This window comes from Rhinichthys klamathensis, unplaced genomic scaffold, assembly GCF_029890125.1.
Source record: "Rhinichthys klamathensis goyatoka isolate OS25496 unplaced genomic scaffold, OSU_Roscu_1.1 h1tg000161l_1, whole genome shotgun sequence".
NCBI lineage: Eukaryota > Metazoa > Chordata > Actinopteri > Cypriniformes > Leuciscidae > Rhinichthys > Rhinichthys klamathensis.
This window is the reverse complement of record NW_026606695.1, coordinates 183,463-210,268: the sequence shown is the minus strand read 5'-3', so window position 1 is coordinate 210,268 and position 26,806 is coordinate 183,463. Positions and strand designations below refer to the sequence as shown.

General features: G+C 38.1%; 1 protein-coding gene across 1 annotated transcript in view; it reads right to left on the bottom strand.

Moving 5' to 3' along the window:
* Positions 1–26,618, bottom strand: part of rbpjb (recombination signal binding protein for immunoglobulin kappa J region b) — a 53,203-nt gene extending 26,585 nt beyond the window's left edge. Inside the window, exon 1 of the mRNA XM_056258916.1 lies at positions 26,491–26,618. Coding sequence (XP_056114891.1) covers positions 26,491–26,510 — 20 coding nt within the window. The 5' untranslated portion in view covers positions 26,511–26,618. The remainder of the gene's footprint in view (positions 1–26,490) is intronic.
* Positions 26,619–26,806: the final 188 nt, after the last annotated feature.

Here is a 26,806-nt window from a genome sequence, read left to right as displayed (position 1 = left end):
AAATCTCTTAAGGTACTTCAATTAAATATTTTATGTCTAAAGGGGTTCAGCAGACAAAAAAAAAAAAAAGAAAGAAAGAAAGAAAAAGGGAAAAAGGGTTAGAAACTCCAGACCTATTGATGTAATATCATGAGAAAAAGAGTTCGAATGTATGAGTGTATCAGCACAGCTTAATAAAATCAGGTTCATTTCGGTTAGCAAGCTAGGTAACTTACTTGGAAAGTGAGGCAGCTACACACAGGTTTGAGCCAACATATGTTTCGCTTTGTAAATGACAACATGAGCATATTTGGAGCAAAATATACGTCAGTATTTTTGAGTAATTTCGCCATTCGCTTGTTTGACACTGTTTTAGTAAAGCAAAACACAGGGTCACAAGGAGCTCTGCTGAGGGTTGCGCCCGTGGCGTAGTCTTTACGGTACAGCTCATCCCAGGGGTCCGTGCTAAACTGACAGCAGCCTTGAGGCCAAAGCTGAGTGGAGACAGTGACTGTGGAGGGTTTAAAATAGAAGAAGAGAGAAAAATCAATGGCTGGAGCTTCCTGATCCAGCTCCACTGAACCTCAGGGACTTACAGGAAGATCTCAAATCAAGTCACGCAGCCACTGCCACGAGACCAGAGAAGACCACCGCAGACACAATGACAACAGCCGCATATGACAAAGTATTAAAGTACAAAAGTATAAAGTATTAAAAAAATATATGAATTGTATATTCCCCATTAATATTGCAATTGCACTTAATTTAGATTAATACATCACAAGATTTAGTATGTGTGTGTCAGCTGCATGCCATATTCTTTTATGAATATATCCAAAGAAAGTTGAGATGTGCATTCCTGAAATACACTACCATTCAAATGTTTGAGGTCAGTACAGTTTTTTTTAAGAATTAATACTTTTAATCAGCAAGGTTGCATTCAATTGACCAAAAGTGACAGTAAAGTCAATGATAATGTTACAAAAGTTTCTATTTAAAATAAATGCTGTTCTTCGAACATTCTATTCAAACTAATTCAGCATGATTTGTGAAGAATGACACTTAAGTAATGACTGCTGAAAACAGAAATAAATTACAGTTCAAAATATATTACATTGTTAAAAAAAACACTTATTTAAAACTCTAACAATATTTCACAATATTACAGTTGTTACTGATTTTTTTATCTAATAAATACAGCCTTGGTGGGCAGAAAGATTCTTTCAACAAAATCTTACTGACCCCAAACTCTTATAGTATTGTTCATACCAATATAAATTTAATACAGCAACTTTTAGCGACCAGTGGGAAGATATTATTTACTTTTACAGAAACTGAGTTAAAAACATGCAGAAATGGCAGCCTGAATCAAACATGACACATTATCTATCAAGTTTTCAAAAGCGATTCCTAAACTTGTCTGCTTTTGAAACATCTGTATGCACACCTCAAAATTGAACAAATGGTCGAGTCGACTTTAATTGCTTGAAGGATTAAATGTGTTAATCATGGCGGCCGTAATCATAATTTCATTTAACAGACAATCAATTGATCAGCCCTATTTTCTTGAGTTTCAACGTTTGAAACGGATCTTTGTAAAATTCTGAACTGAAGCCGACCTGCAAACTTGTTGCAACTTGACTGAATACCCGCATCCTGACTAGACAATTGCTCTGTTGTAATACATATTCAGAGAAATTAGCCATCTTATTTACTTGTAGACAAACAACAAAGCTTTTTCTCAAGTTTGGTAGAACACAAAAGGTCATTGCACTTTAATGAGTGAGGGAACATTGAAAAAGAAAGGGAGGGGAAGACGAGAAATGGGGCTGGAATTAGGGGAAGGGATGAGGCACGTGTGGGGGAGAAGAGGAACATAAGAGAGACAAAAAAGCAATTAAAAGGGAAGAAAAAAAAGAGCAAGAAAGAGGATCAGGAGCTCAGCAGAAAGATAAAATAAAAGAGTGAAGGAGAGAGTGAAGGAGAGAGAGAGAGAGAGAGAGAGAGAGAGAGAGAGAGAGAGAGAGAGAGAGAGAGAGAGAGAGAGAGAGAGAGAGAGAGAGAGAGAGAGAGAGAGAGAGAGAGAGAGAGAGAGAGAGAGAGAGAGAGAGAGAGAGAGTGCTAGTAGAATAATTATAGAGCTGTAGATCAATAAGGTTCCCACAGTGAAGTGCTGATGTTTGAGAGGATAATGGATACCAGCTCACTTCAAGCACATGCTGCTACTACCACAAACCCCACAATCAGGGGCCCATCTGGGGCCAACACCAGCCGCCTGCCCTGGATCTCCAGCACAGGGCTCAATTCATAGGGATTTGTCTTTTGGCCCCTTCTTCTTCCACATGCCTCACATATACACACACACACACATATATATATAAAATATTATGTTTTTTATTAAATATAAGCTTAAAAAACTTCAAGAACACTTTCTCTGGGAAAATGGCATACTGTGCAAAGACTTGTTCACAATACAAAAGCTCCTCCGTGTCCACCAGCTAAATAATGTTATCCTGGTGGCATTATCTTGTTTTACATCAGCACAATTCACAAAACAAACCTTCAAAACCAAATGTGACCCTGGATCACAAAACCAGTCACAAGTAGCACAGGTATATTTGTGGCAATAGCCAACAATTCATTGCATGGGTCAAAATTATCGACTTTTCTTTTATGCCAAACATCAGAAGGATATTAAAGGATTAGTTCATCTCAAAATGAAAATTTCCTGATAATTGACTTACCCCAATGCCATCCAAGATGTTCATGTCTTTCTTTCTTCAGTGGAAAAGAAATTAAGTTTTTTGAGGAAAACATTTCAGGATTTTTCTCCACACAGTGGACTTCAACGGTGAACGGTAACCAAATTGTTGAAGTCCAAATCAATGCAGTTTCAAAGGGCTTTGAAGTGCTTCAAACGGCTCTGTACGTTCCCAGCTAAGGAATAAGGTCTTATCTAGCGAAACAATCAATCATTTGCAAAAAAAATAAAAATGATGTATACTTTTTTAACCACAATTGTTCATCTTGTGCTGGTCTGTGATGCGCCAGGCATTACGTAATCACGTTGGGTCACGGTGGACGTAGGCAGATGTATATTGTGTCAGTTTATTGTTTAAAACGGTCCTTTCGTGTGCATATCCTGGAGCCGGTTGCACCAACAGGGCTTTACTAAGCCTGGTCCTAACTGCTAAGTAGGTCTTAGTTAAGACCAGTCTTTAGAGTTGACCTAACGTCGGTTGCACCAACCAAACTTAAGCCTAGGCTTAACTACGCCTGGTCTTAGCGTTGCGTGTTCATGTGAATGGCCATGGAACTCTAGTGGTTGCCTAGCAGCGTGTGTTGCTGGGTTACGCTGTAAACAATCTTCTGCTGTTTTGTTAACTTGTAGCCGTTTCAATGGAGGATCAAAGAAAAAGGAAAGGAAATTTAAAGTTAATAGAGCTGTACAGTCAGCACGTGACAATTCGCTTCATTCGCGGCAGCATTACGTCTGTCTCCTGCACGCGAGAGGAGAGGTAGAAGAACGTTGGTAATAAATGTCAGTTCAATTGTAAGTTCATTCTTTATGTGCTAAGGAGTGTGTGCTGTGTATCGTCTATGATGATATTGTAATCATTGTTTTAACTATGGACGAGGCACATTTGTTTCTCGTGCTTGTTTTCACTGCGTGATGTGTTACTGCAGTTATAGGTATGTCCCCAAATAAGTTTTTTGTCTTATATTTATATCATATTATGTTATTAAAGTGCCGTTTTCATGTGCACAATTGCAAATGTGATATTTATTTTTATACAACAGTTAAATTAAAAATAAGTTAACATTGTGAGTTACTTTTTAGACACAATATTGTGAATATTGTTTGTTTCCCCTTTATTTCGCTGACGAGAATTTCAAAATGAAACCATAGCAGTCTCCATGCAACAGACAGCGAAGATTGTTGACCGTTTTCAACGAATCATTTTAACGATTCAATGAACGATCACTTGCTTTTAGTGCAAAATCACTTCACTTTAACATTATCTGTCGGAAAACGGATAGGCCTATTAACGCCATTATATGCCTAGATTTTGACTTTACGCCTGCTACTGACTAGGCGTAAGATTTACGCCCGGTCTTAGCGAGAAGAGGACTTAAGCCTGGATGGTGCAACAGTCGTAACTATTAGGTCGGATTTAGAATGCTGAGTTAAGACCTACTTACCTTAAGACCAGGCGTAAGCCCTGTTGGTGCAACTGGCCCCTGGATGTTTAAAACAATGGGGCGGTACTTCCGCCAACGTCCAGCGTGACCTTTCCAACGTGATTACGTAATGCCTGGCGCGTCGCAGACCAGCACAAGACAATTTGGTTACCGTTGAAGTCCACTGTGTGGAGAAAAATCCTGAAATGTTTTCCTCAAAAAACTTAATTTCATTTCCACTGAAGAAAGAAAAACATGAACATCTTGGATGGCATTGGGGTGAGTAAATTATCAGGAAAATTTCATTTTGAGGTGAACTAATCCTTTAAGTAAACATCATGTTCCATGAAGATATTTTGTAAATTTCCTACCGTAAATATGCAGCTGCAGAGTGAATGCAGCACAATCGCGAACTTTAAACGTGATTTTCTCAATGTTTCATTTTTTTTGCACCCTCAGATTCCAGATTTTCAAATAGTCGTATCTCGGCCAAGTATTGTCATATCCTAACAAACCATACATCAATGGAAAGCATATTTATCTCAATTTTTTTTTTAAATTGACCAATGTGACTGGTTTTGTGGTCCAGGGTCACAAATGTTCAACTTTGCAAGCATAAAAAAATGATCAACAGGATGAATGTGTTCAATGGAACAGTAACATAAGAACTAGTTTGAATCTCTCTCTCACCAGCCCCAGTCCATCAGGCTGCTCTTAATCTGAAGTATCACAGTGACACGACTCTTCCCCTCTCATCAAATCATTTTAATGCAATGGTGCTAATTTGGTGCAATAAATCAAACTTGCACAATCCAAATACAAGTGAGGCGTTGATGCCAAGCAACTTTTATTCAAGTTTAACAGATTTTTCTACACCACTGCATTGTGCTCCGTTCACATTTTCCTTTAACAGTCCAGACATGCAGCTTTACAATCAACATGATACACTATTCACAACCCATTTCACTTTCACTGTAAACAAAATGTAAGGCATTGATGGATTGTATCCATTGGGAATCGATTGGATAGTGAAAAGTGGCCATTATGTTACAGAATAGATCCAGATCTGCATGAGGGACGTGGAGGCTGAAGGTCAAGTTCACCTTTGTGAGATCACCTTGATAATGTATCCCAGTGGAAATGTTTCTCAATAAATCTATCATTACTTGCTAAACTTTGTGACTTCCACGTATAGAGCAAGTTATTACATGTAAGATTGCTAAGAACACCTTTTTTTTTCTCTTTGGAATAACATGATGAATCATACACAATAAGACCAAAGCTGCATCCACAATGGCACAATCTTAAAAGTTGTGGAGTTTGACCATGTTTTTTTTACATGACCTTCATTTTACATCAAGAATTATTCAATATTTTATTGTTCAAATTTGAACAGATGGTATACTAAATTCAGCTCACTCTTACTGCAGTTGCTTTGGCATGAAAGTTCAGAGGACTGTTTGTTCAATCAGACAATTCAGGTTTCGAAATTCTACAAGAGAGAAAAAAAAGCTATTACGCTGAAGGGAAAACATACACTCACTTTCACAATTTTTCCACTTTAAATGAGTAACTCATTTTGCATATCAGCAAAGGATCGTTTCGAGTGCAGGCAAAGTTATGAGCCATCAGTAGAAGAATCAGGCATTGGCAGAGCTTTATATCTGAAGCACTGTGGTTAACGTGCACCTGTTACAAAAAAAACTGTTAAATTCTCCACAAATGCCAATATCAATATGTGCCACTTTGCTTAACTGACACATAGCAAGGCCTACTTCTGAGTCAAATCATGCACTTAGTTAAAAAATAACATAATTGAACAAAGTGTTTTTGGGTTATTCGTGTCTGTTGAACTCTACAGATGAAAAATAGACGTCAACATTTCTTCAAGCCAGAGAGACTTTAATTGGTTACAAGACCAAACATGAAGGCTGTGGAAGTCAATCAAATCGAGATCCCACCACATGTCAAGACGCTGGAAAAAGAGTTGTCACGAGAGAGGAGCGCAGAGAAAGAGCGAAGTGAAGTGTGAAGCAAGTGCGAGAGCGATAAAAAGAAACTATTTCGACGAAAAACCACCAGCATTTCCTTGAAGTCTTCCTACAGAGGAGTTAAAATGGGTGCGCCTTCAGAGGTGTTAGCATTGTCCACTGAGCAAAAGTGTGATGTCAAACAAATAAAGACTAAAAAAAAAAAACACTATCATACAACATACAACAATTCAACTTGCTGAAACTCTCCTCGACACGCCTCGTGAGATAATCAGAACACAAAACAATGACAGGACGCCCAGATTTTATTGTTTTGGAGCATATTTACGTTCATTTGATCCTGAGGAAAATATGAGGCTGAATGTGACTCAAGTGATGGCTATTCCATTTCACTGTCATTATGAGGAAATGTGTTTTTTTTTCCAGCTCGTAAAAAGTGATTAGAAAATGAAAAAAGGGCCCGGATTTTCAGCTGGAGTCTTATCCCTATTTACTCAGCGAGGTTATGCTGTAAGATAGCTCTCTCTCCAGCTCCCCCGCTATCTGTCCGACTCGACCCGTGGACGTTTCTTTGTGTCCGTCCTCATGGGAATGACTGACAGTTAAGAGCTTCACACAGTTCAGAACCAAGACAGTAACTGAGACTCAGGGTGCGCTAAGTACCAATTCAAATTATTTTCAGCTTTCTAAAGCCTTCCCCTGAGAGATGATGACCATTGGCCTCTCTGAAGATAAGATCACAACAAAACAGTGCCCAATTTTACTGGATCTTCAAAAAAAACTTTTTATGTCTTATGTAAACAGGCTATTGTAACTTTATGAAAAGTCCTCGTTTCAAGTCCAAACATATATTGACCATTTTTATGATACTTCTATGGTGAGTTTGTGTCCTTTTTGAGGCCTGGAAGCCCCATTCACGTGTTCCATGAAAAACAGAAGTTATACAGGTTTGGAACAACATGAAGGTGAATAAATAATGACCGAATGATCATTTTTCTGTAAGCTATTCCTATGAAAGCAGCTTGAAGTCATTCAATAGAAAGACAGCTGAGAAAATGAATGAATGGTGCTTCAGATGAGAAACTATGGACAGTTTGTATAGGCTGTGAGGACACATTACCACAGATATTAACATTACAAATCTAGTAAAGTTTTTCATATTTTAAAAATGTCAGTAAATGACCAAAAAAAAAAGAAGGAATTAACGCAAATGGAACTAGCAAATGGAAATACAAAAATGATATTTGCTGCCGTCTCCCGTTCACCGCTATAGAAGTTTACCCAACCATGACGACTTCCGCTTTTGAGAACCCCGGAAATGTGAAAAGTATCCATTGATGACTCCTTAGTTTAATTAGAACGTGGAAATGGTCATTTAACATTAAAATATGACTGTTTATGACAAAAAAAAACAAATAGACAGGACAATATTACCTCTTTAAAGTTGCATCGAAATGAAAGAAGCGACAGATCGTTTCCGTATTGTGACGTATGCACGGCTGAATCGCTCACAATAAAATCTATAACATTTATATAAAATAAAAAAAAATCATTTCATTGGGGGAATACAAGCAAAAAAAAAAAAAAAAAACTATTACGTTTAAGAAGAATGATGCCGGTGACATTTCCCCTTTCAAATGCCTGCAAGCTGGGCTCAATAGAGGAAAAGGAAGTGCTGTCAGAATTGTTTTTAATCTGTTTTTCTGCACATTATCCATTTTTTGCTTCCTTCCCTCCATCCTTCCGCTCCTTTCACTCCTGTATGTTCCATGACAGCACACAAGTAGAAGTTCCTCTATTGCTCAAGGTCGACTGAATCAATGAAGTATCACACTCGCTTCTGTGTTAGTCGACTTACAAACGCATATGACATTTCTTCAGTCTGTGGTTTAGTTTGCTTACTTTATTTGTGGAGTAAAAGTGATTCTGGTGTTAACCTACATAGATAAGCTCAAAGGTGACCTATATTTCATAACAGTGAACAGGGGTGTGGTCTATGTTTAAAGAGTAGGCACTTCGCATTACTTTGATGTAGGGATGTCAAAAGTAGTGATACTTCAGTACCAGTACTTCAGTAAGTTTTTCTAAAATAATGATAAAATAATTCTTCTTTATACATGAAGTGGCATGCCGCATGAATGATCAAAAAAATATATAATTGGATGGCCCTCCACTGTAAATGCAAATGCACACAACATTTTTTTTTTATCAAATAAATGCAGGACTTCCTTCAAGATGTTAAAAAAAAATCTTACAGATTCGGAACTTTCGAAAACACTGTCTGGCTGAAGAAAAAAAAAAATCACTGTTTGGATGTAAATTGATGCACCTCTTGATGGAAATAAATGTTTCCATCAAGAGGTGCATCCATTTTTGGTCAAGATCTTGACAATGCAAGAGTCCAGCACTCTGTAAAGTCTACTCCAGCACATCCCAAAGACTTTCAATGAATTTGAGGTCTGGATTCAGAGGTGCCAATTCATGTGTGAAAATCATTCTTCATGCTCCCTCCCAACCATTCTTTCACAGTTTGAGCGATGATGAATCTTTACATTGTCATCCTGGAATATGGCCATGATGTGTCTTCCTACATGGTTGTTAAAGAAATGAAAAGCAAGCAACACACTCCATCAATAAAGGTTAGAAGAACTGTTACCAAACATACATGCTAGAAACATAATAATCACAGCAATAATGATCCAGTCATAGACCCTTAAAAAAAGTATTTGCCTATTTAAATCCAAACAACGACTTTTTTTTTTTTTTGGTCAGGCGGTGTATATAAATAAAACTCATGCAGTGAAGAATATGCCAATAATATAACTAGGATGGCTGCATGCCATTGTTCTAACTTAATCTGTTGATTTTTTTTTATTATGCAATTTTCAAGGGTAAATTAGTTTGAAACGGTTGGTTCGAAGATTTAGTTTCTCTGAACCTCTTCCTTTCCGCAAACCTACTATGCTCTGATTGGTCAGATGGCCCAGTCAGATGTGATTGGTCTACGGCTTACAGCATGTCTCGGAAATGAAACGCCCATTTCCACATTTGAATTACAGCTCTGGAGGCTTCCTCAGCTCGATACAGTAACAGTATGATAATGGCGTCGGTTTTACCGTATCAATTCCAGCGCGAGTCCTCACCCTTTTGAAGTGCATTCAAAATGAATTTGAAGCGCTGAAAACAGCATCTTCTTGTCATGACAAAATGAACCAAACTCTTTTAGTCCTCAGCTACAACTACAGTGTTTGAGGGCGGGACAAAGTAGACATTATTCGTGGGCAGCCAATGAATGCCATAGGCTGGCATCATGCAAATTAGTTACATTGTTATGTAGGTATGTAAGAGGAAGTGAGATTGGAATTGCTGATGACTTGTTTCAACAGTTAGAAATCGATTCTTTCTTTTAGGAGTCAATAACTTTATTTGACGTGCACTTTTGAACTTTGCAGACCTTTTACATTCACAAACAGTTAGCCTATATTACGCTGCATGAAAGGTAATATTCAAAAAAGCATAATAGGGGCACTATAGTGTTAGCTTTAAAATCTAGAAAATATAAACTTAACCGGTAGGACATCCCTACTTTGATGGTATTTGACAGAGCCACTGACCTCAGTGCTGACTTCATATATCCCAAGGTCATTAACATCATAGAAAAGGCCTCCTGGAGTCATGATGGGTGCTGACGAACTAAATGTCTTTATTAAGTAGTGCAACAAGAAGTATTGACTCCCTGTTTTCCAAAAGGAAGTGTGGATGATGTAATGGTTTCATCAGCCAGAGCAGCAGGGAGGGTATTTCTTACATCAATAAAGAGTCAATCAGTCCTCAGTGGGGATTTTAATTTAGACTCTGCAGGCGGCCACAGATTTCACAGCAACATGATGGATGTGCCTGGAGCAAAGTTTTCAGAGAAAGAAATGATAATTGACCACTAGACACTAATATAAAAAAAGAGGACATTGTTCATCTGCTCACAACAGAATTTCTTTTTAAACTGACTAGATTTTAAAATTAGTCACTTCCCTTTTTCCAAAAGCATAATCCATTAAATGTGAAAAATGTCCCATAAACCTGTGGATTGTGCTGCCTGATGAAACATTGAGAGAGAAAACTTAAGATCAAGCTATTGCTTGGATACATCTCATTTAGTAGATTGTTTTTGGACTTCCCCAGACAGCCTCATGACAGCATGACTGACAGCTGAGCATATTTTCCCTTGTATTTGAAAAACCACACGCCACAGTGACAGAAATGGGAACTGTGATTCCTTAACCAACTGAAATCTACAGACGGGTGAATGTGTAAAACCTGAAGCAACAAATGCACGCACACCAACACGTCTATGAATAATACACAGTATTCTGTCCTAATAAAACATGAAGTGGTTGAAAATGGAAAATAAATCACTTTCAATCAGATTCTGTCATCATCAAAAGGGGAATTTACCCTTGCTCACCGCAGTTTTACTGAACTGTCACGAAAAGACCAAGTAAATACCCTCCAAGATGTGTTCAAAATGTGGAAATTAATGTGCAAACCCAATCAGATATGAATACGATCAATCAAGATACATGATGTTTCCTTACGCACGCATTCACATGTTAGCAGAATAAACCACCCTTTTCACAAGAACCAGTTCTGATAAATGCTATAAAAGCCACAACTGCTAAATGTTATCAAAAAACTAGCAGCATTTATAGCATTTCTCCGTTTTGACTACTGCATCACATATCATAATCCTACTGAAAACCAACAGAGATGTACGAGGAGCGACTAAAGCCAGAAGAAGACTCGTCCGCAGTTTTACATCATCAATCCGGGACACGTTCGGTGACTCTGAGCTGCATTTACATGTGGGATAGAAATGGTGGCCAGCAAACAAAAACAATCTCTAGCGCTAATTTTGATCAAGGCTTTTCTTGAAAAGAAAATGAAGAAGAAAAAGCGAAGACGTGTCGTGTGTGTGTGTCTGTGGAGCAAGTGGTGGTTTGTTGTTGTCCCACAAACTGCGTCATCAGGTTCGGTTCCCCCAATGGTCATCGTTGGAGAAGTCACACTGCAGGACTGTACCTCAAAACTTCTGACACCGCCAGAATTTCGTCTGAGGTCAAATTTGACAAACATGTCAAACTAGTGATCAAAGACTTCAGATTTTGACCCAGGATAAGAGGAATCTTTTAGGATTCTCAAAATGCGTCTCAGACGGCCGAATCATGGCCAAAATCGTACAGTGTGTACTCGGATTAACACGCTCAAACAAGCAAACTGTAAATCACAGAACATGATGTTGAAACCACATTTCTCAAGAGCAGCAAACTTCAACGGTTTGATTTTCTCTTTTTCTTCCTCCAAAAAACAAAAAAAAATTGTTTACTCAACTAACTTTGAGTGAAATTTGACTAAATATTATGTAAAAATAATATCTAATTTCAACAATTTTGTGTTCAGCCAAATTGTATTATATAAATTACATACAGATAAGTCTTGTCCATACTGTTTTCCAGATATTAGAGGCATCAGGTACTGAAAACCCCTTTCTGGGTTTGGACAAACGTAAACATCCCAAAAAAGAGAAAGAGCACAGCATATGACTGTGTTGACAGTATAAAAGTGTCTGGCACTCATCTCATCTCCCTAACATAACAACCAGCAACAACTGAACATCGGTATGGGTAGCTGTAGGGCCACAGGCAGTGACATCATCAAAAAACAGACAGGAGAGGATTAAAAGTGCAGATACCATTTCGACGCCTGTGGCGTTTTCTAACTGAGCTATCCACTGTTACCACTGCTCTATTCACAGCGTGGACGTGCATAGTTCAGGAAAACAGAGAAGTCCTGAAGTCATTCCAAAAGGAATGAGTCACAAGATGTGAAGGCTGCAGTCTTTTATTAAACGGTTGTGCAATATGTTGCACTGATAACAATAAAAACAAAATGTTTTCTTTGTGCACCTGAATTGGCTTCACAAACAGGGGGGGTGGGGAACACTTAACACTGAAATTAAGCTCTGAACCAGGAGCCCTTGAGGTCCACTGTCCTGCAGAGTTTTGCTCCAACCCTAATCAAACACACCTGAACAAGCTAATCAAGGTCTTCAGGATTACTAGAAAGTTAGGCTATAGGAAAGTGAGTTTGATCAATGTTGGAACTAAACTCTACAGGAAAGTGGACCGCATCACCTCGAGGGCCAGAGTTGAGAACCCCTGCTTCTGATCTATCAATGTCATGAACCTTTTTCACAGACTGTGATGACATTCATTGCAAATCTTGTAAAGATTTTTTTTTGTTTTTATAATACACATTTAAAACATTTATATAATGTGTTATATTACCTTTAGGGATGCACCGATATGAAAATTTAGGCCGATACCGATAGTTCTTTATATTTGAAAGCAGATAACCGATATATTGGCCCATAAATCTAATTTTTGAGAACCGGATTACAAAAACAAAAATTTCACCATTATAAATTATATCTCATTATAGTTTTATGTAGCCTGCCCTATATGACAGCACATGTTGCACTTAAAGGTGAACTAAGTAACTTTTTTACCTTAACCGAACAGCTTTGGAGTCATTGTAATGTTTATATTACTGATTTCGTGTTGAATGGTGGTCGTCTCGCACCCCCCTGGTGCCTGTGAGCCGCAAAACCACCCTTGCAACTTTGGGCTCGCCGGCCTCAGTGTTAGGAAGTATCGTGTGATATCAGGTCTCGCGAGGTAACGAATTGCTTTACGGCAAAAAACAGATCTGATAAAATTCTGATAAAATGAGCATCAAACAGAAATAACCTGGCGCCGTATACATGTGATGTTGGGCGCGCGCAGCTCTTAAAGGGGCCATACCTTATTTCCACTCGTTACAGCGTCCCTCCTACTGAACAGGTACCGGTGTGTACCGGTATCCGGCCGTGAGTGCGAGCCATCTCTGCGTGAGTGCTATTCACGACAGTACAAGTACTCCACAGCGACTCTAGGGGTCGCTGTTTGACAAAAATGGAATTCCTACTTAGTGCTGCTTTAACTGTATTTTCCTTTTTTGAAGTGATTCCAATCATATTTCAAGCAATTCAAAACCATCATGGCGAACAGTGCGCATCTGAAGTGCCTCAGCTGGAGGAAATAAAACATTATTTATCGCCTGTAATATATCGGCTAAATTTTCTTATTGGGCCGATAACAATAACATATCTTAACATATATCGGCTGATATGGTGGCCGATATATCATCCATCTTTAATTACCTTGTCAGTTAACGACAAAAAATGTATCAACACTGCTATGAGGATATATTGCCGTCTAACTGACGTAATCAATCTCTCTATATTGTTTCCCTAATTTGGAAAATCATCACTGATTTTTTTCTTTTTTTGCTATTGGAGCAAAATACAAATAATATATTTGCTGTCGTCTCCATTCACCGCTATAAAAGTTTACCCAACTATGATGACTTCTGCTTCTGAGAACCACAAAACAATATGAAAAGGGTCCACCTTCCTAATGAAATATTGCAGTCTTAAAGCTTAAGTGTGTAATTTCAACTGTTTTCAAATAGGTTTCCAAAAGCACTCCTCTCATGTGCAAATGTAGTCGCACCCAAAACTCACAGTATCAGTTGAGCTGCAAGTTCACAAAATGTCAGACTGCATTAAAAAAAAAAGTGTGTGATGTAAGTTTGATCATAAGCATAGCATGTACTGAACGCGCACAGACAGATTTTTCTAACAACTCGAACTCTGTACAGTCAGCTTGTATAATCGGCTGCACACACACGCATACAAGACCATTGGTTGCAATGATCATCAGTTAGGGGGAAAACGCTCTGAAAGTGATTCCAACAATATTGTTTTGTGTCGCTATCCACATTTTTTAACATAAAAGTGCACTGCTGACTATTTAATTCAATGTTTAAGACATTTGCTCTCACTCACTTCAAGATATTTTAGCTGCACGAAAATAATCCGTTGTGCTGCTTAATGTTGCATATTGTTATCATATTTTAATCAAAAACTGGTTCGTATGCAAATAGTTTTACAGTATTTTACTGCTCTTTGCTATTCTTCTAGTTAATGAATTTGAAGTCTCATACATTCACAGAAAATAGCTTACTTTCACATTGAAAATAAGGTGGATAGTTGTGATGTGGAATCTGTAATTGTCTTAAGAGTTGTTAGACGTTGTGGTTAGGAGGAACTATTTTAACATTAAAACAAAAATCGCACGTCATCTTTAAGAAAATGAATTCCTCTTTGAAAAAGCTAACAAGCACTAACCACAATGATGATTCATCTTTCACATTTAATTGTGTGTGTGTCCCGTCTATCATGAGTTCCCCGCAGGGCAGACAGATAGATTTCTGCGATCCCCACGACTACATTTACAGCGTCTTCTTATTGAGAAATACCATCTTCCTGAAGTCACAGCAACAATAGTCACACCACACCAGCACTACTGGACAACCTTGTGTGCCGGCAGGACCAGAGGCAAACAACCCCGTCTATAGAGCTCTGACACCTAATACTCTCACCTAAGAACCTGGATTAAAAAAGTTTACACACAATCACGTCTCGTTTGAATTCATTTCCACTCTTCCTTTTCAATTGAACACACACGCCACTACAATTTGATGCCGAGTGCTAAATATGACGGAGGCCGACGCATAACACCAGTGGTGTACCACAGCCCAAATGCAAGGCATTAGCCGAATCAGCAAAGCATGTTGTGAGTCATCTCCATTCAGTGTCTGCTTCGGTCCTTCCTCTACCAAGACCAGTTTGAACATATGGATTGACCTTACCTTTTATAGCGGCACCCAACCATTAGTTCATTCAGAAATAATGTACTGTTAACAGAGTTAGCCATGAGCAGCAGTTAGTTAACGCTCAATTGAGGTTTCCATTTCCTTCCTACAAAGTCATTACACGATACGGAGAGCTGAAAGATATTAACTTGTGGAAATCATCTGAGTCGAGTTAGCGGTTACCTCAAATTACGGAATTATGCTGACCTTTTGACAGCACCTAACAGCGAGCCGAGGGCTTTCCTAAATCTTTCAGTATGTGCTTCGTATACTAGACTACAACATTTGGCGAAACTTGTCGCTGGGAGAGGCCAGAGCTGTGCCAACATGTATCGGCCCGGGAGCCAACCATCACATTAGTGAGGATACGAGACTCTGAACAAACATTCTCACAACCCTCCCTGTTTGCCAAGCCTCCAAGGAAATCTGGATTGCACATAAAGAAAGAGAGGGAATAACAGGAGAAAACCAAGACTAAACGAGAAAGAGAGAGGAAATGATGGGAAAGGTCTAGAAAGGGGTTAATGGTGGTAAAACTGAACGACTAACTATGAGTGAGCCAAACCCGACCATATGCTTTCCTTCAGCCGTTCCATACGTACAGGAATAAAGTTCTTTTTGGTGGGACAAGTTCATCTGATTAATGTTATTCTGACTGGGCAAGGCTGGCTCATATTGGGCAGTGTGGCAAGTGCCATGACTGGATAATGTTTGACATGTGGCTGATCCGTTTGGAAGAATCTTGAGGTCAGCTCTGAAAACGGCCCATTAATTGATGGGTCAATAGTGTCCATGATGAAGAAATGGAAAAATCTTTTGAAAATCGATTTTAAAACATGTCAAGTTGACTTAATGATGTCATGTGGTGAGACCATTAAGTAAAAAGAGATTATATATTTTCTTACAGCTTTAATACATGCGAGTGAACATCTTTATGGTGGAAAAATGTTTTGAAATATATATGAAAAGTCTAGTTATTAGAAACATTCTTTGTGTTCATGTTTTATATGGTTCTGAAAAACTTCGTAATAAAAAAATAAAAAAAACGTTTTAATTTGTCATGTGGCTAAGTAAAAAGTAATGATATATTATCCTTCCAGCTTAATAATTAAAAAAAAAAGTTAAAATATTTGTTTTGAATATATTTTTTACAAATATCATAAATATATAATAAATATGAAGTTGTCTTGACCTTGACTCACATTAATGAGAGTCAAAATAGAATATCATGCCAAACTATTTTTCTTTTTTTAAATCATTGTGATATGAAGACATGGCCTTTATGCCCCCACCCAAAAATATTAATAGTAATTCAGAAATCATAACATGCTCAAAGAGGGGCATCCAAGTCATTTTATGTGTTACTATCCAATGCAGTTATGAATAAATGAAGAGAACATTATGTCATTGGACCATTATTTTGACATGTGGCTGATCTGTTTGGAATAATCCTGAGGTCAATCTGAAAACGGCGCATTAATGGTAAATCTCTGTCGTCACTCTTGTCAAAACTTTAAGAAGTTACATAAATCAAAGTAGCAAGTCAAGGAGATCAAGTCATAAGCAGGACCCTATTTTAAGAGAAGGGTGCTATTGAGACGTGGCCCTAATGCCTGCCCTTAAACGCCCCTGCCAACAGCACAAGGGAGGGGCTTTTTTTTTGGAAGAGGGACAGACAGGGCAGCTCTGGTTTGGTTGTTAGGTTGGGCCGAGTTGGGTCGCCTCGGGCAAGGCGCATATGGCTGAGCTCACAACGGCAGCTTTTTCTTTGACATGGGGATATTTTAATGACAGGGAAAGAGTCAAAGAAAACCTCCCTCTTTCTCGTTCTGACCACTTCCAACATCAAGCAGAGCCCATAGAATATCCATATGGGACTTTCTGGAGAGCAGTTTCGCAGCTGGTCGTTCGCCTAAAACAATCGTTCAAGCTCATGCGTTTACACACACAAACTCACTCATCTCTGAGTGTGTACACTTTTAGTTCAACTTAGACACACCAGAAGAGAAAAAAAAAACCCAGCATTCCCTTAAACGTCTGGAAGAAAGTCTTGTTTGCTTCATGCTTCAACCAGGGCTAAACCACACAAAGGGGAAGAAAAGAAAAGGACACTGACGTCCTATCGGTATTGGGTCACGGTGTATTTCACTGGTGGTTCTCTGACTGGCAGTCGTATGCTGGCGTTCACATTCAGGATGTGAGCTTCTGCAAATACTGAGCTTGCCTTGCGCTACCGGATTCATTTTAATCCAAGTCCCACAACTATAGCTGAAAGAAAATCACAGGCCTTACTCATCACTTAGTGGAAGCTTTTCAGCCAAAGAAACTTCAAGTACACTAATTGCAGGCCTAAAACCCCGGAACAACCTGAGGTTAAGTGTCTACCTCTACCTCCGAGGAACATTTACAATGCAGGAAACTAAAGAGCTTTCCAAAAGAAGGTTACCCTAACCTGGGACTGAACCTGTGACCTTTGTGTTGTGTTTCTTAATCATTGGGCCAACAGTTTCCCCTTTACAAAACATGGAAGTGCCTAAAATAACAGTTCTTCTTCATATAATATTTCTAGTTTTCATTCTGACTGATGGAAAGTGGACAGGATAGCGCATGAAGGGGAATAACAAGATTTGGGACAGGACACATAAAATTTGAAATTAATGCTTGTGGCACTGAAAGAATAACATGAATCTATATTCGTATAATGCATTTTTTTTTTTTTTCAACAAAACAGTTCGTCCTGGTAGTAAGCAAGTTATTACATGCCGTCACAATCAATAAAAAATAAATATGTCAAGACTACATCGTATTGTCATAAGCAATACACAAACATCCAACAGTTTGGGATTTTTTAAAAATCCAATAAAGAAGTCTCTTATCCTCACAAAGGATATGCATTTATTTGATTTCTTTTTTTTTTACAGACAGAAAAAAACTGTAATATTGTGAAATATTACAATTCAAAGTAACTGTTTTCTATTTTAGTATATTTTAAAATGCAATTTATTCCTGAGACGGCAATGCTAAATCGGAAATAGAAATCTTTTGTGACATTATTTATAAATGACTTTACTGTCACTTTTGATACATTTCATGCAACCTTGCTGAATAATTCATGAAAATAAAATGACCATGTGACCTCCAGCAATAGTCAAAGTCAATGTGATTATAAAAACACATAACCGCACTTTTTGTTTGAGGGACAAGTCCAAGCTATTTTTTGTGGGAATCTGTTATTCGGGAGTTAACGGGGGCTCGGGGCATCCAGTAAAGCACAAATGATGTCAGACTGTGCAGTAATATTCTGCAAGCTTTTCAAATCTTCAACTCAAGATGTGACTATTGTGTAGGCTGACCAACACAATAGTTGTTTCCACAGACAGATGAAAAAAAAAAAAAAAAAAAAAAAAAAAAAACTTTTCGTGACCGTAAGCTCATTTGCAATCTGAAGCTGGGTGAGGGGTTATAAGGTCCAATAGACAGGAAGGTGGTGATGTGTTGCCTACACATGTCAGCTCTAACTCACTGTCTGGTTTCTCTATGCGTGGTTGTATCAGCAGAGGAAACGCACACATTCAGAGCTACTCTTTGTTCCTCTTTCAGCTTCCTAACACTTTCTTTCCTTCACTCAAGTCAAATTCTGACTGAAGGAGCTCTTGAAGGGGAAAATCCTTCATCTATGAAATCCTCAAACAAATGAAGCCCTCAAGTTCATGTCCAAAAAAAGATAAAGACTGACATTATCTGACGTTTGATATCGAATAATTGTATTTTTGTTTTTAACACTTCACACTGAAAGTGGCAAGCTAATTAGAAAATTCACTTCCTTCACACAAAATAGCTCACAGGCTGATCTTTACAACGCATGGCATTCTGGCCAACGATGGCCTTTTCCTTTGCTGACAAATTTGAAGTATTTTGGAGCAATGAATCACCAAGGTCTATATATTATCGGCCTATATTTGGCATTTTTTTAAATATCGGTATCGGCCGACGTTTTTCTGTTTGGCCGAAGTGTCAGAAGCGGGACTTTTACTTTGACAGCGCTGAAAACGCAGTTTCTGAAGTGTGCATTTCTAGCCTTAATATTTAACACGTGCATTTTGTGATAAGGAATATAGATTATATATAAATAAAAAATATATAAATTAGATAATATATTTAAAAAATAGATAAAAATATGTTTCCTTGTCTTTATTTGAAGAAATACGATTCCCAGTGCGGCTTACCAGAAAAACACTGTGATAGGAGAATTAAGTCGTCTACATCATTCTTAAGCATAAATCTGTTTATTTTTTACAGATTAATTAATTTTCAAATTATTTAATTGTAACATATTAAATATTAAGTAAATGAATATGAATTATAAATATGTCGGCTTTGTATCGGCCACCCTGCTCTCTAAGATATCGGCATTGGCCACCAAAGAAAATCAATATCAAATATAATGAAAATCATAATCAAAAATAAAAATCATAAAGCTGTCAACTAATAGAAAACAACAAAACAAAACAGAGTGCAACAAGGGACGCAAGACCCAAAGTTACAACTTTAAACATAACACAGTCTCATAACAACACAGTATGGTGCAAGGTGGAAAAAAAACAAGGTGGAAAGAAGTCTGTCTGATGCATATGTAGAAACAACAATTAAAACATTTTAAAATAGCACAGAATGAGGGAAAGCAATCAAAGCATACGCTGTAAACTGCATTTGTTGCATTTTTGCTTATTACTTGACAAAAACAGGAAATGGCATATTTTCACTTACACCAGATGGTCCCAATTAAGTCTAACCACAACACAACACGGTGCAAAGATTTAAAAATAATCCTCAAAAACTGACATGATTTAGGCTTAGGTTTATAAATATATTACAAAACCGTTTGTTGTCAATAATAATAATTAGGCTATATGTTGGCAATTATCTGTGAATAACATATGCCAATATCATTATATTCATGTGTTTGGATTATATAAAGAATGATTATCAACATCTGGACGTACTGAAAAGCATATAAAAAAGACAAGACTGAGTTGCTGTTAGAATATTGCTAACAACCAAGAAATTGTCTCAAAGCAGTGAATTAAAATAATGACCTAGTAGTGAACTTATCAGCGAAGCACTTCCACTTGCTCATTTGATGACTCTGTCAAAGAAAGATTGTGTTTCTAAAGAACTGATTCCTCATGCAAGATGCAAGGTCATCCAGACCTTGCGATGTCATTCCTTTGCAGTCAACTCCCAAGTGCCAGCCACTTCAAGTGTCTCCTGTCATCCTTCTCAGATCTCTGAGGAACAGCGCTTAGCAGCCTAATAGATGTCCTTTTCCTGGAGAGATGCCGGCCAGGCTGCGCTCCACAGGCTCTCTAAATAGTGTCCTTCTCACTAAAAGTAAAGACCTGGTAGTAGCGGAATACAGAAATCCACACTGAAATTGGATGACAAGCTGATCAAATGGGGTTGTTGTTGTAGTTCTTTCAAATGTGGTTAGTGGCATGGAGGATCAAGATAACATTGTAGGGGAAATAAGAAGCTAAATATTAGGAATTCACACAAGCAGATACCAATTATTAGTGTCAGATTTTTTTTCCTTTTAAAATAAATTAATTATTTTATTAATTCTTGATCAAAGTGACACTAAAGACTTTTAAATTGTTACAAAAATAATTGATTTCAAATAAATGCTGTTCTTTTGATCTTTCTACTCAAAGAACGCTGAAAAATGCATCACAGTTTCCACAAAAGAAACATTAAGCAGCACCACTTTCTTCAGCACCATAATATTAGATTGATTTCTGAAGACTGAACAAATGGCAGCTGAAAATTTATCTTTGCCATCATATAGGAGTGAATTATACATTTTGAAATATACAAATAGAAAACATTGTACATTATTTCACAATATTATGTTTTTTTTACTGTATTTTTTACCGTATCAAATAAATGCATCCTTGGGTGAGTATAAGAGGCTTTAAAAAAAAAAACCATTAGAGATCTTAATTTAGTTAATTTAGACGAATATGCTTGCACACTGTCACTGACTAGATATATTTAAAATAATGTAAGCCGCTTTTGACTGGTAACATAAGACATTTGGCATTATCAGGACCCACAAATATTCTCCCATTATATTCAACATTATAGTATAGTTTAATGTAGTACTGACACTAAAACTTTTTCTCACACAGTAATTTTTATTTTGGGTGAACTATACACAATACTGTCACTATTCACGATACATGATATTGTTGCATTTTTTGTATTGTGATATATTGTGACACGATATATTGTTACACCCCTGGTACATATAGAATGATATCAGTTTCAATTAAAAAAACATGTTAATTTTACACTTCACATACTTAAACACTATTTTATGTGTTTTTATGTGTTATTTTACAAGCAAAACATTTATAAAAAAATGTATCAATTTATTTATCGATAAATTTTCCAAAAAAAACAACAATCAGTGAATAAACGATCGGTGCATCTCTAACTAAATAGCCCATTATTAGTCCATCAAACTGCTCTATTATTTTTGGGGGTTATAAGTTCCAACACATTCAAGAAATCTGAAATATATCAACAAAAAGTCACTGTCGCTGTGTTCAATTACAGGGCACACTCTTAAAAACAGCTGGACCACTAGAAAGTAAACACTGTCAATCAGTCACTCCACAGAGCTGAGGTCCTCCCCCAAGCCAAAACAAACAATTCATCAACGTGGGGCCATTTTCCTGTCATGGACAATCAGAGGCTTTTTTTCTGTCTAGCTTTGTTTCTTTTTCATAGAGAGGTTCATGAAGTCCTCAGACACGTTCATGCGTACCTCACAGGTGATAAAACCTATTTTACTCTAAACCAGGTTATCAAAATTCCAGATTAAGCATTTGTCCAACATTCGTAACTTCAGGGTAAATTAAGTCAGAAATCAAATACAAAACAGTCAAGGCAATCACTTCCATGTTTTCTGAATTAAACATCCTGGATGTTTGAAAAAAAAAAACTGCTGACAGTGAAGAAAGCAAAAGTTCCCTTGGCTATGCTGTAATCACAACCAACCGGCCAGTGCAAGAATGAGGAAATTCAAGAATAAAAGGGCACCACAAACACCGTAGCACTCGGGCTCTCTTTACCTCATACATTATCCATGCCAAGTCAAACACAATGGGGGATTGGGTTTTTTTTTTTACCCAGTTTTTCATCAAACCACAACAGCAATTCTTTGGCTCTGTATGATAATCCCATTCAGATCCCTACTGACAAAACTAAGACCATTTAAAACATTCCAAGCTCACACAAGTAAATAACATCTCTTGCCAATGAAATCAAGACCTTTTTGGCAAAGAGATAAACTTCTTACAAACAACATACATCCTTAAGGCAACTGACCAGTCAATAAAGAAAGAATGTTTCCAATGGTTTGAAACATTTCCAAAGTTTAATTCAGAGTGACAGCGGATCTTTTTCCACGATCATCAGACTGCACATAACAGTTACTGAATGCAACTCGTGGCAAAGGACCAGAACTGATGCTGGGTGCCATGCAGACTCTGAGCCAAGCTAAATGACTTCGAAATTTGCCGTTTCATCCTCTAAGCTCCTGGTGTGACCGTTGAGGAAAGCCCCAGCAGTCTTTGCCACCTCAAATGACCACATTTCAAACCGAGACCTTTGCAAATAGATGTGAGAACATGTGAAATTTACATGGGCAGCTGTCATAAAAAAAAAAAAAAAATCAGACAGAAATGATGCAACAGGCAAGTTTATTACACTTAGCAGAGAACTTCCCTTTTTTCCTTCCTTCATACACAAGCTCTTGACCGAGTCGGACCGACCACTCATTTAAAGTTAGACTTAGACCACAATAATGATGGCAACTCAAGGTGAGAAAAGCATCTGCCATCCAGCTAAAAACAACACGCCTTTCTTTTAATGGCTTACCTTTGCTCATTCTCAAGGCAGGAAGCAAGACAGCATGCATGCTCTCTTTTATGCAACACACCATCTCATTTCTCCTCAGCTCAGACAGGTCACAGAATGCCCCTCCGCTCTTCCCTCAAAACCCCTTTGCTTTCTCAGAGTGTCTTGCCTGCATAATGGGTATAAGGGAAGAAGAGAGGACGCCCCAGGGGAACAGGTCTTTCACGCACACACGCCTAGCCTACCTGTTTACCAAGGCACACACCTTTCATTGTCCCAAGCGGACAGACTTTATTGTGTCATTATACACTACAGAAAGTGGCTAAACTCCAAGTCTACATTGCATATGCTTTATCAAAGAAAGAATAGAGAGAGAAATTGGTCTGTGTAATGTTAAGTAAAATGTTCTTCCCTTGGAGCGTGATACAGGCTGCATTGTGCTGGAGGTGATTCATGCTTTCATCATTCAAGGTGATGCTGGGATTGTTTTTCCTCCACACACACGAAAGATCTTTCTTAAACCAAGGAATTGATAGTTTCCAATGAGCACCACAGCACATTTTCTGGCTAACCTTTCCAAAAGAAATAAAAACACAATGAAAGCACTATATAGCCTATATATCTATATAGATACACACACACACACGTACATATTTTGTGTGTGTGTGCATTTCTATATCTCTATAGCCTATATATATATATATATATATATATATATATATACATATACACACACCGCATATATATGTAGGCTGGGCGATATGGGCAAAAAAAATTATAATGATAAAAATGTATAAATGTCAAATCTTTATTTATTTCGAATTTAAAGGCAGATTTTTGCTGCTGAGTAAATGAAACCTGTGAGAACGAAACCTGAGAGAGTTAAACTGAGGTTTTAAACTATTTTATTTTTTTCTTGAAAAGTTTTTCAAAACCATATAAAACCCCAACATAAATACAAAAAGTACCTTTGAAGAAATAGGCACGTTTTAAACTAGATTTTCCCTTTTTATGTATTTATTTATTATTTTGAGTGAACAATTTTTAAGACCCATTAGTGACAGAGGATGGTGCAAAGTTCAAACATAAAATCTCTACATATACAGCAAACAGTGTCTTACTGACTGATGAATTATCTACACAATAGTGTGGCACTTCTCATATAGAAACTAAATCCACTACTATCGAAACGGTGATACACTAATACGTAAGTTAAGTTGGTACCAGGTGTAAACAAGGATTAAGAAGGATTACTCGTGCTTCACACTGAACGAGCAACCGACTGTGTAAGGCGCACACCAGACCCGTGGTCATTAGGCTAGCACCAGCCTCACGTGAGAAGCCCAAGCTTTATCAGGTCAAACAGGGAGCACCACACAAAAGGCTGTGTGCAGTGAACTGTAAAAGACTCGAATCGCTGCAGCCACTGGCACGATGACGATGCCCTCACACATGCCATCTCGAATTTCATTGGTGGACATCAGCTGGACAGGTGGCCAGTCAACCAGTCGTTGTCAAAACAGCGGCGGTTCAGGTCCGCTGGAAAGCCCCCAAACAAACAGTCTGCCACCACCTCCGCCCCTCGCTCTCTCGCCAAAAAAAGGAAGAGGAAAAAAAAAACCAGCCAGGGGATGTCTGTCACCTACTTGGCTGTCTACAAAGATGATGAAAGGTACCAGAGACTCTGTCTAAAGTATACACACACACACACACACACACATATTTACATACACATATATGTCTTTATAGATAAAATTCCCTGCGTGTCGTTCTAAATGTAGTTGACGGGTGCTTTGGTGAGTAGGCTATCTTTTTAACATGAACGTATCAACTTAAAAATACCTAAAAATTTCTACATCAACATTGCAGCATAAGATTACAGCATAATAACAACAACAATAATAATAAAGTGAATATAAAAAAACCTATAAACAACAATGACAATAATAATTGAATGGAAATTAGACACTGCAATATGTTACTTAACATGTCTAATTTCTCCCCTACTAGTGTCACGGAAAAGAATACCAAAAATGACTGTTTTCAAACAGGTTTCCCAAACGCTTCCCCCCTCTGTCATTGGTTGATCAAACAAATTGTCTCAAATGCACACCACTGAACCAATATCGCTGTGTCAGGCTCAAAAAAATGTTTTGAAAGCGCCACACATTTACAGGGAAATCAACAGAATAGCGTAAGGGCTGTTCCCACCAGGAAACTACAATGATATTGATAACTATAACGTTTAAATTAATCGTTCTAATTCTGTGAGAACAGGGAAGTCCACACCACAGCTATATCTACACAGGAAAACACTTTTTCAGGTGATGAAAGATAAAAACATTGACAGCCAGTCAGAATGGACCCGAGCTTGTGCATAGCAATTATAATAAACAGAACGTTGGTGTGGACGCTAAAATTATCTTTATTATTGTTCTATTGGATTATAGTTGACTAAGTGGGATAGGAGAAATATTTTGAAGTATTACGAAAAAAATACTTTCTACTAAGTTGTCATTCACAAACAAATGACTCCAATAAGCTTATTTTAAGGAACCGTTTAAACAACTCAAACGTTGGCAGTGTGAATCGGTCTAAGAATCGATTACTGAATCAGTCTGAAGACTACTTATCGATGCACTTATTGAACAACACGCTATTTCAAGTGATGTACATCTCGAAACGAAGCAACTTTTGTTTGTGAAATAAGTCTGTAATGCTGATTTCACAAGTCGACGCACAGTTAATATCTGCAACAAAAAAGTAAATATATTTTAATTAAAATATGTATTATATTTAATAATATATCTAGTGAAGGGTTGACGGGATGTCGTCCCCGCTACAGAAATACTGTCTGTCATTATCACAATATTGTTCACCGATGTCCCAAAGTGGCACAAGCGAAACACTGACATGCAAAAGGGACCTAAACGTTTCCATGCTTCTTTTTCCAGTCTGGGAGCTTCAATGTCCTTAGTTGCACTTGCCATTAAATAATCATTCGTCTGCACCGAGTGAGCGACAGCAGAGCCAGCGGCTCTGTTTAGTAAACAACACTTCACAATCGAGCACATTTCCCAGCAGACAATCAATAAAAACACATCTGACCAACGACAGAGCAACAAAAGCACACATTCAGAGGGGAGGTGTTTTCCACTCCAATCCCAAACGAAACCAAGCCTGAAACAAAGCCACTGTACTGCATTACTATAACCATACAATGTGACCATGTGTACTGGGGGCATTCCGTTAATGGGGATTTCCTTATACAGAGATGTATAAAAAAATTCCAATTATATTTCGGAACGTTGTGTGGTTAGAAAGACTGTACAAAACGGTCTGGCTGGCTCTCCATGCATTGCAAACGCACCGCGACGGGGCTCAATGCAACAACCCCACAACACACGCGCACTACACTCAAAATATAAAAACACACACTCTACATGCTCTTATAAATAGCCTGAGCACTATCATTCACAGTGGAAAGACAGTAAACGTCCATACCGGAAAAGAAAACCGCCATGCCTTCATTAAACCCGTTAATTTAAGAGAAAGTGTGTAAGAAGAGCTAAACTCCTGCAGCAGTCCTGAATCTCAGACTTACCCTGTCACAACAGGCGCCATCTTCCACAAACTCTCACCAAAACTCCAAGACTCGCGAGATCCTCTCTCCCAGACCCTACCAGCCGCCGAGACAACAGAAGCAGACTGGAGATTGAAGGAGCGAGGGAGAGAGAGAAAGGGGGCGGGTGACGAGGACAGTGGAAGGGAGGCAGGGTGAGTGAAAGAAAAGGGCAGACACCACAACAACAGGCGTGGGAAACTCTTCTGATCTCGCGAGAGGTGGAAAACTCTCATCATACAGCTCAGTGAGCGAGGCTCGTGTCATCGCGAGATTGGTGCGAGGCGCCGCGGATGGA